The sequence below is a fragment of the Vidua chalybeata genome (assembly GCF_026979565.1).
Source record: "Vidua chalybeata isolate OUT-0048 chromosome W unlocalized genomic scaffold, bVidCha1 merged haplotype SUPER_W_unloc_4, whole genome shotgun sequence".
In the NCBI taxonomy this organism is placed as follows: Eukaryota; Metazoa; Chordata; class Aves; order Passeriformes; family Viduidae; genus Vidua; species Vidua chalybeata.
The window spans coordinates 784,885-795,625 of NW_026530339.1; the positions used below are offsets into that span (position 1 = coordinate 784,885).

The 10,741-nt window shown below is 38.3% G+C and overlaps 1 protein-coding gene across 7 annotated transcripts in view; it reads right to left on the minus strand.

Annotated features, from left to right (window-relative positions):
- LOC128782894 (mothers against decapentaplegic homolog 4) overlaps window positions 1-10,496 on the minus strand; it is a 31,630-nt gene extending 21,134 nt beyond the window's left edge. For 3 of the 7 annotated variants that reach the window (XR_008428918.1, XR_008428917.1, XM_053933408.1), the window contains exons 1-4: window positions 10,321-10,494; window positions 3,001-3,366; window positions 1,913-2,087; window positions 1,470-1,499 (exon numbers count right to left, since the gene is read on the minus strand). Coding sequence is in view for 5 of the 7 variants with exons in the window: in XM_053933408.1 (XP_053789383.1) it covers window positions 1,470-1,499; window positions 1,913-2,087; window positions 3,001-3,249 (454 nt within the window). In the remaining 2 variants the exon portion in view is untranslated. Of the gene's footprint in view, window positions 1-1,469; window positions 1,500-1,912; window positions 2,088-3,000; window positions 3,367-10,320 lie in introns of all 7 variants that reach the window. The other 4 variants (XM_053933403.1, XM_053933405.1, XM_053933404.1 and 1 more) reach the window with 2 other exon arrangements.
- Between the last annotated feature and the right edge of the window lie 245 nt (window positions 10,497-10,741).

A 10,741-nucleotide genomic window follows, 5' to 3' on the forward strand; every position in this document is an offset into this window, starting at 1 on the left:
TCAAGCAATAACAATGCCATTAAAACGGGGGGGGGGGGGAATTTAACCTTTATAAACATTGCTAAAGCACTCCACTAAAATACAAATAAACACTTCAAGCCAGCAGCAAGAAATTTTGAAGCATAACTGAATAGAAAAGCAAACTGTTTATTTTGCTTACTGCTATCAAACAAGCAGTTTAGTCCCACAATAGTAGACTCCAATAGCATTTTGTTTTCTAGTCCATCACTGTGTGATTGGACATGGTTAATAAAAGGGAGGAACATGCTTTTTGTCAAGCACCTAAATATATGTTAACGAAGTAGTTAACAAACCAATTCCTAGTATACAAATGCCAACATAAATAAATCTCCTATGAAAAACAATTCATTAACACAGTACATAAAAAACTTCATGCATTCCTTAAATAATTTTAAGCAACTCCCATCCAAATTGACTAGAAACATCACATTCAAAGACAATACACCAATACTCCATATTTAATAATGTAGCCACTAATTCAGAATATTCCACATACAGTGTAAGGAAATTACTACCATTGCCACTACAAGAATTTCTATATATCCTATTGAGAATCTTTAAATAACACACTACATTAGCTCCCATGCTCATAAGCAGACTTAAATATATTAAAATGTGACAGTATTTTTTTTCTTTCCTGCTGCAAAAACAGTTGCATGACATGAAAACATTTATGTATTTAACTGCTGGCTAGTAAGCTTTGATTCTGTATAAAAGGATCATTTTTCAGAAGACACATGTAACAATTACAGAGGTGAGCAAACAAGCTAAAGCTTGTGAAGTTAAGAGTTTGTTGGGTGGGTTGGGGTTTTTTTAAGTTGCCTTTGCTAAAAATATTGGGTAATCCAAATTTCTCTATGAATTTCTTCCTGAAGGAAAAAAAAATACCAGTTTTGAAATAAAGCAGTTACCAGCTGCACAATCTCATAATTTCTGAAAAATGTTCATTAGAGATTTAATGTCCAATTTCTCTCAAGTTTGAGACAGCAAGAATATTAGACTCCTTCATTCAATTGCATATTAATTACAGAACTTATACCAGTTTATTGCTAAACTACTTATTACATCATAAGCATCTATTATTCCCAATTCAATTAATTAGCATATCATACAGGTGCACATGGTTTTGGGTGTCTGGGTTTTTTTATTAATTAGCAGCATTCAATGGTGAGAGTTTTGTTGTTTGGGGTTTTTTTGTGGGACTTATAAATTGTGAGCAATGAAAACAGAACATACTGAGAAGCTCAGCTGAAGCCTCAATTTAAAGAATTTATCACTCCTCTTATATGCTACTTAGCTGGTTTTCCCAAAACCAGAGAGAAAAATGCATTTTTGTCTGCTCTCTATAATCTTTCCTAAGGAGATACAATGGAATAAACTGTGTACACACTGAAGAATTTAACACAGTTTGCACCCATAGAAATGCAATAGTAAACAGAACTACTTACCAGAACTCTGTAGTGTCAGTCCCGAGAGATCTTTAAAAAGAAGAAAAAGAAAAGGGGGCATAGAAAATTATATTCAGAGATCTTCAACAACTTTTGAACATTAAGTTTATAAACTTTACAAATTGGTACTACAGACTACATATTATATCCCCTCTATCTCAACACAAGTCTCAATGTTAAATTATTCCTAGGATACACATTAACTGCAAGAACTGTGTGCAAAGCCAACAGAAAGACTTAAACAAAAGCAACAAATTGTTCTTTTAAATTTAGAATAAAAGAATAATTCCATTAAGAAGATGGACAAGAGTATATGAGAGTAATTTATAATTAAATCATTAAAAAGTAATGTTTCTAATTTAGGCCTGTATTTTCTACACTTAAAAGGAAAACATTTTAAACTTTATTCCCACTGTTCCATTTTAAATCAAGAGTCTACTTACCAATGCCAGGCGATACTACACGCTCATAATGGTAAGGATTTACACAGACACTGTCACATTTTAAGTCAAAAGCATACTGACAATATTTAACATGCTTGAGTTCATTTTTATGAAGATCAGGCCACCTCCAAAGACGAGCATAAATCACATGAGGGAATCCCTTGCGACCAGCCACCTAAAAAGTTAGACACAAGAGTTGATTGGGAAAGTAGAAATACATTTCATTTTACTTAGTAGGAAGCAAAGCTGGAAGAGGACAAACAACAACACAACCTTTCTCCATCATCAAAATATGGGGAAAAAAAGGGTGATGTACAGTTTACCCAACTTCTGTACTCAACAGAAATAAATCTCTATTAGGGTTTTGCTATGGTTAAATCAACACTGTGATTCTTAAGAAAAAAATACTGGATACAAAATGGCAGAAGCAGAATTTGTGCTTAAGGTAGCATGTATGGTCACCTTCCCCACCATGGATGACTAAGGAGCTTTGCCCCAGAAGAGGAACGAGGTGCTGAGCTACACTATAAGGAATTTACAAGTAGAAGAATGCCATTCCATTATAATGAAAAAAAAAAATTAAAAAAATGCTTCTAGGGTAGACAGAAAGCTAGCCACCAAACATGACATCTGTCCTGGAACAAGGAAATTGTAACCAAAGCTATACAGGTACTGAGTACTGATGATATAAGGCTAACATAAATTCTCAGTGCAGACTCCTTGGAGTACCTTCTTAGAATAGGTCTGTCTTTATACTTCTGACCAACACAGAACTAACAGAAGCTTGTAGTGAAAATACCAGGATAAACAGCCAAACTTGTAACATGACCCTGGTTTTTACTGCCACACACATACTCATTTAGAACAGCTGATCCAATACCTTCTGCTCCTTTTGGAAAAAAACCAACCAAACAAACAAAAAACTACTGCAGCAGTCCAGAGCTCCAGCCATAAAACATGCCTACAAATGGGGGCAAGGGTAGATGCTAGAGAAGAGCTACTCTTCCTCAACACTCTAGGATCCTGTGTCACTCACTTTTGCTCCAGCTTCACTAGGAGGAAAACATCTGATTTTCACTTATACTAACCTGAAGCCTCCCATCCAGCGTTCTCTGTATTGTAACACACTTGCTAGGATGAGCTCCATTTGTGGTTATAGCTGTAATCAAAGAATCCAATTCATCCTTTTTCTCCTTCAGCTTTTTAACTAAACTTTCAATTGCGCGTTTTGCAAAAGTTTCACTCTCTCCACCTTGTCGATGGCACATCAAGCTGTGAACAATGCTCAGACAAGCATCATTACTTGTTGGTGTGTTAGTAATAGACATATTGTCCATTTGTCACAGCTTTTTCTTTCAGATCAAATGTCAGTTTTGGGGGCTGTTATGATTTTCAAGCTGATGAACAAGAGATGATCCAAGTTAAGTGTTAGATGTACTGTCTCTTGGTAAAACCTAGGAGGAAAAAATATATACATTAGATTTGTTTTTAACATTGCAGATCATGTTTCTAAGGAAGTCTGTGGCTCTGTGCTTCTTTTATTTTCAAGTGCAGGATATTAAAAGTATGTGACAAAACTGCATTTCTTGTCCCATGATAGCTAAAACATGCTTAAGACACTGCTTGCACAGTTTTAGATATAAGATTTATTTTCCCCTAGTAACAATATTTAAATAAAGATTATAGTTTATATATATGTACAAATAGTATGTACATATAGAAATGTATTAAATGAATCAGGAAAAGGAGAACAGTAACAATGATTTCCTATGTTTTATACTGGCAGGATGAAAACAAGTGAAAATACTGTCTGGGAATCAAGTGGCACTGATTTAAACAAAATGTGAATAGTGAATAAGCATGAATACACACCAGAATAATCTGTCATCTTCATTTAATAATTCTGTTCAAATAGTTCAACTATGTTCTGACCTCCAATCAATTCTATTTCTCTTTGCTAACCAGAAAGGCAAAAATTCTGCCTGGCCATTAACTTAATACACATTTATGTAAATTAGTATTGTGTGTATTTTTAGATATGAAAACCTCAACTGGCACATTTGTCTTTTCTTGTTTGGATCCAGCTTCTTCTGGATCAAGACAATTCGACTGAAGTCACTAACAAAGCACTTCTGAATTGTCTCAAACAGAACTGTCTTAATTACACTAAATATAAGCTCAAGACCAAGTCCCTCCTAACACACTTAGCCATTAAACTCCACTTGTTAAGAACCTGCAGTGGTTTCTAGTCATGAAGCCATTCTTCTCAAAGCCAGCAGACATGATCCTTTTTAAGTTTCCTTTAATCCACAAATTATAGCTGGCCTGATTTTCTTGATTTTGAATGAGACAATTGTTACACGTTATCTTGCTTTATCCAGAAACATAGGACAGCAGATTTTGTGCAGTTGCAGAAAAGGAGTCTAATGTTGTCAAAAAGCTGCTCTGATTCTTCAAGCAGCTCTGGCTTCACTAACACCATTCTATGAACTATGTGGTCTGGCTTTCTGAAGAAACTGGCAGCAAATACATATAAGTGATTTTACTACATTTACATTTTCCAAGTAAACTTAAAATAGCAGCCTTTTTGAAACTACCATGTTGTTCCCAGCACTGTAAATAAAATATATGTGATTTCAATTGTTAAAGAAAAAAATGTTTGTTCTCATTATCTGAAGAACACATCCAGGCAAAGACCTGTTTCTGCACTGGAATTTTCCATGTCATTAGAAGTACAGCAGTAGCAGCTATTTATTGGAAACAAATGCATTGCACAAAAATAAGAGTGGGGTGTTAATTTAGAAAGTTAACGCATCACACAAGTTACAGTATTAACATGACTTCCCTCCTTGTAAAAGGAATATTGCAACACAAATCCAGCACAATTATAAAAGGAAACAAACTCTTCCCTACTTAGTATTTTTTCTGATTTCAACTTGAATACATCACATTTTGGTATACTTGGGGAAAAAACCCAGCGCAAATCCTCCCCCCCTCCATTTTCAATACTTTTCTTTTGTAAGAATGCTTCCGGATCTAATTTCTCCCAAAGGAAAACAATTATCTATAAGTTTGAGTAAGATCATTTTACCTAGCTATTAAAGTTTCTCCCTCAATACCAGCTTCTTTTAATGCTTCAAATCAGTAAGACTCTATTAAAAGTCAAGCTTAACCTGCCATTCATTCTCCACAGCAACTCGAATTCACGTAAATCTCAAAGCTTACCAGCTAAAACAAAATAGAACATAATTTTCCTTAAATATAAAACAGCATCCCAGATAGATACACATAAGTAAACACAAATAAGTCACTTGATAAAGCTACTAGTTAAAGGAGCTTTAAATAAAGATGCTTAAAATTAGACATGCAGGTCTTTTACATCCCTAAAACCATGAATGGGAATTTTGATGGCTGACTTTCAGAAGACTAAGATCAAGCAAATAAACCCTTGTTTAAGTGTAACGATCTTTAGAAATGTTGAAGTCACCCCTCAGCTGCCACTGTGCTCAGTAGGAGCAGCTGATTCTTCAGCATTTTTGAAAGCCAGGTGTCGTGGGTTGATAAAGAAGTGAGTTTTTTTGGGAAGTTTTAGTCAAACTAAATCTCTGTTCTCAAAACCCTTGGCCGCAGGGGAGGAGAAAATAAGGGGTACTGTTGTCCCAAAATAAGAAATTGTTATTTTCTAGTACTTAGCAAAACAACCTTAAAAAGATCCCTATAAACAGTTCTATTCCATAGACAGTAGTAAGAACACTGTATATAGAAAGAAGATATCACAATAGCAGATTTTCTCCGAGTAGTGCCATGTGTAACATAAAAACATAAAAAATTCCAACTGTTTCCTGTAAAAGACTATATTACAAGAAAAACTCCTCTCTCTCTTGATAAACTAAAAATTAATTATCTAAGAAGTAGTAACTTAATCGAAAATCCAAAGTTTTGTCTCACTATACTTTAGTAGAAATTAAGTGAAAAGAAAAAGAATGTTTTAGGCTTTCATTCTAAATCTTGTGTGTTTCTTTTATTATAGTATAAGTTTTTTTCTTTATTTCTAAACTTAAACCTACTCTACTCTGTTTCTAATCACATCTCACAGTAACCATTTAAGAAAATATATTTTCATAAGTACACTAGCACTGTGCCAGTGCCAACCCATAACACCAGGCCAGTTTAAGATTTTGAATACTGTTAAACACTGCTGATGCATAATTGCTCATTAATTCAGGAGCCTCCTTTTAGAAGTTACATCTACAGAAATCTTGTCTTTAATCTTGCAATTTTGATCCCCAAAAAGAGGGAGTGAGGTCAGTGGATATCAATCTGGCACATAATTGATAAGTGCCATGACATATTTTCTCTGAAGCATTAGTATATTTTGGAGACAATCCAAGTTTTTATGTTTTACAAATGGACACTACAGTTCAAGCTTAGATCTACAGTTGAATACATAGGGCCAAATATATTGAGCAAAGAAATTCTTAATTCCCTCTACCCAGGAATTTCATGGAAACAGAAATGGGTGAGAGTGCTTCGGGAAAAAAGAGGCAGAGAGAAGAGACAGGGAACATGAGAAAAACAGCAGCAGGAGACAGTGCTTGTAGTAAAGCTCTCAGCTTCATTCACCAAGGAACAAAAAGGTATTTCTCTCCCTTTTGCTATAGTGTGATGAGAGCAGAACAGGGAAAAAGGGACAAGTAATATAAAATGCTAACAAGTTACAAAGTTATAGAGAAGTACTTGATTATGTTTGGACTCAAATGTCTTTTCCAACCTTAACGATTCTATAATTCTGTTATAGAAAGTAATTTATTTCAATAACTAAGTATTAACAGGTAGGTATTAACAGGTATAAAACAAGTGAACAACTAGTATTCTGTAATACTCTAAGTATTGGAACAAGAATAAAAGCCTCTGAATAAGTAAATCTGTAAGACAAAAGAAGTTCAGATTGCCAGATAATTAAAATCACCCTTGATGAGCTGCAACAAACACACTATTATCTCAGAAAATTGATAAGTAACCATTAACTGAAACTCTTCCTTCAAGACTGATGCAAACTTGAACAAACACCATAATTCTTCCATACATCCTATATAGCCTGAAGACCTCACCTAAACTCCCATTAAGTGCCCTAGTGTGACCGTAAGCCACATTTTGCAATTTCAGGAGAACAATCAACCCCCAACAAAAAAAGGAAACAATACACTTATGCAGACAAACCAAGCAGTTATGGAGCTGGAAATCAGGGATGTAGCCCAAAGGAATATGATCCAGGCAATCAGTAATCCAACATCTTGGGCAAGACAGTTAATCCAGGCCTGACACTGATATGATAAATCCTACTGTAAACAAATAGGGTAGTGAACCTGCCACTGATACTCTGGAATGTGATTTACTAGTAACAGCCATCCCAAACAGATTTCCAGCATTTTGATACTAGGTAGTAATGTGATGCTAACAAACTGGCTAATTAGAAAAGCATACAAATTGACATCTTGCTAGAACATTTCACATGAATAAAGGACAAGAAAGGCTCTTGTCTCCAAAATTAGACAAACACAAAGATGTCAGAAAATCAGCATATACATTTGATAGCTTTTAACCACCAAAACATTACTACAGTTTTGCTGTTTAATAATGCAGTAGTATAAATTTTATGATAAAGAAAAATCCATAAACCAATAAAAAGGCAGCTTATGATTTGATGAAGATATGAATTATTAAACTGCAGATACATTCCAGCATATTAGATTATTATCTACTTGCCCAAAGGGTGAACAGGAACAAAGTGTTTGTAGACATAAGAACAATTAGCATTAAAGAGCAAGAGAGAGTACTAAGAAAGTACTACACACACTGTTCTGTACAGTAAGAGCCAACACTCCCCAGAATACTAATTTTGTGTGCATACCTGAATCATAAGTCTCAATTCTGCTCATCTCACTGTCAGTAGCTACAAAAATGTAAGACATATGACAGCATAATAGGAACTGGAAAAGAGTTTTAAGACAACTGAGTGGCAACTCTTTCATCTTAACATCAATTCACAGTTAAAAAAGTAGGAGCAACCATTTCTTTGTGGAAGAAGCTGCTACCAAGTGCAGCTCTCAGCATTTTTTACTCCTCTCAGCTTCAACCTGTGCACTTTGACTGCTTTGAAAAGCACTTTACAAATGCAACAGACTGATCCTATAAACAGAGCAAACGTTTCTGCTGCACACAGTTCCAGTTTTCTTAATCTTGTTCAAGAAACTTATACAACAGTAAAAACACATCCCAATCCCTATCTTGTTTTTGAATGCATGGAGGGGGGCAGGACACAGTGAGCAAGGTAGAGCTACTATGCTGATGTGACTACATACACATACATTTTAAATCCTAGAAAGTTTCTTTTTTTCATTTTGGTTCCACTCCCCTCTCCACATTTTTATTTTTGAGAAAGCATACAGATGAAAACAACTCCTCTTTTCAATATAGACTTCTGTATGGTCAGAGAAGGAAGACTACTGCACCTTACACCATGAGAGTGAGAAGGGCAGTAAGCTTTTCTACAATTGGATCTATTTCCACAATACAGTTCTAGGCACCTCAAACTACCTCACTTGTGAGAGAGCACCCCTGGGGTCCCACTGAGCAAGAGGTCATCCCCTCCTCATCCTAGCACCTGGGGATGAGGATAAAAACCCAGAAACGGCAGGAGAGACCATATTCAGAGAGCAGAAGGTGGTGAAAATCCTTGCCATAGAATGACATGGCAAATCTGAACTCTTCCTCAGAGGATCCTGCAAGATTCCTCTTCTTGCAGAAGGCTTCCTTCAACAAGGGCAAACAGTAATTTGTCAAAAGCTCACAGAGAAAACAATTATGGCTACACCAAGCAATAAAAGGAAGAATCAAACCTTGCTCAGGCAAAAGCAGTGTGATTTTTCACTTGTATGTAATGTTTTGATACCCTAGAAATAGGTGTATTAGATAACATCTTTATTGTAATCTGCACAGAGATAATGTTCTCTGCACTTGCTCAAACTTTAAAAAAAAATCACTTCCAGAAACACAGAAAATTCCAGCCTCAAACAAAAGTAGATTTTTTCACAAGGTCAGCAACATAGAAGAGTCCTAAAATTCCAGCAAGACCTTAACAACAGCACAGCAAAGGCCGCTCCTCATCAGGATCCATGGATCTGCTTTCAGCACACCTTTGTTCTCCACTAAATCTGTTGATTCCTCTCAAAACTCACATCCCTATTGTGTTAGCTTCCACCGAATGCATTATGTAAAGAGCCATCTACCTAAAAACGGAATTCTAATTAGAGACACTGCTTTTCTTTAGGCTTCAGCTCTTTGAAATAAAGTTTCTATATCAATATTAAACATGCCTACACAACAAGCAAATCAAAAGAGGTCCATGACTGCAAAGTGAGAAGAAATTCCTTCCAGTCACAATCCAACCAAGAAAAATAAGAGGAGGGCCAGAAGGACAAGTTGTCTACTTATCATGATGCTGGAATACAAAAACACATTTAATTTTATAGGGCAGTACAACTCTTTCAACAACCTTGCATGGAATTATCTACATTACTGAACAAAGTAACAACAGTGCAGGAGCCTGAATTCACTCTTGCCTGTTGACAGTGGCACACTATTATTAACCAAGATAATTTGAGAAGCGGTGGTAAAAGACACCACGATCCTACTCCAACCGTATGTGTTTGAGAAGAACTAGCTTGCAGTAGCACAATTTGGGTACTAAATGATAACACACCTAACTCTCAACTAGATTACCCCACAAATTAACCCGTCTTTGTAGGAAAAACATATAAGGCTCAACTATGCAGGGAGGGAGGGAGGGAAGGAAGGATCTTAATTAATACCCCTTGTGCTGAGCAGCCCCATGCTGTCTGAAAATGAGCTAAAAGCACCGTTCTTTGTTACTGCAAATAAGATGGCAGATTTCAAAGAATTAAACGAGAAGCGGCTCACATAAAACCACCTAGAGCGTTTTTCTACCGTGCGGGAGAGAGGAGGATGAGAGCAGTCTGCACGAACGGCAGCGGAGGAAAGTTTAGCTGGGAACAGGCCAGTTGGAGAGCCGTTGCCGGGATCTTAAAAAAATAATACTAGAAGTTTGAAGGCGGGGCGATCATATTTTTTTCTCGTTCAGGAAAAGAGGGGGAGATGGGGAAGGAGCCAGGGAGGGGAAGCCAAAGAAGCGGGGCCGAGGAGAAGCCCCCGGGCGGCGGGTGGGGGGAGCCGCTGTCTCGGCTCCCCGGAGCAGCAGCCGGCACGCCTCCAGCGCGGCGGGGCGGCCCGGCCCGGTCCTGCGGCAACCTCGGCGGCGAGCGGTAGGAGAGGGCGTGCTGCGGGCGGCCTCGGCGGACAGGCGGACGAGAGGCGAGAGCGGATGTTACCTGGGCCGCGGGCGGCGGCGGAGCGGCCGCTCTCCGGGCGCGGCCTGCGGCTGGGGTGAGGGGTAGCGATGGCTGCAGGAATGTGCCTACTCTCGTCTCAGCTGGTACGGCAGAACGGGCCAAGCCTCCGTCCCCCCACCCTCAGGCCGGCGGCACGGGGGAGGGGGAACCCAGGCGCCCAGTGACAGCCGTCGTCGCCTCGTCACCGCAGCTCCGGCCGCTCGCGCTCCGCAGCCGCCTCCGACACGTCCGGACGCCACTGCACATGCGCGACATCCGGGTAACACTCTCCACCGCCACCACAACCAAGCGCCTCCGCGCTCCCCTCGTCACACGACACTATTACGCCTGCGCGCCCGTCGCCCCGCAATAGCCATACTGCTGGCAGCCGGAAAATGGGGCGGGTGGGCACAGTCGGGGT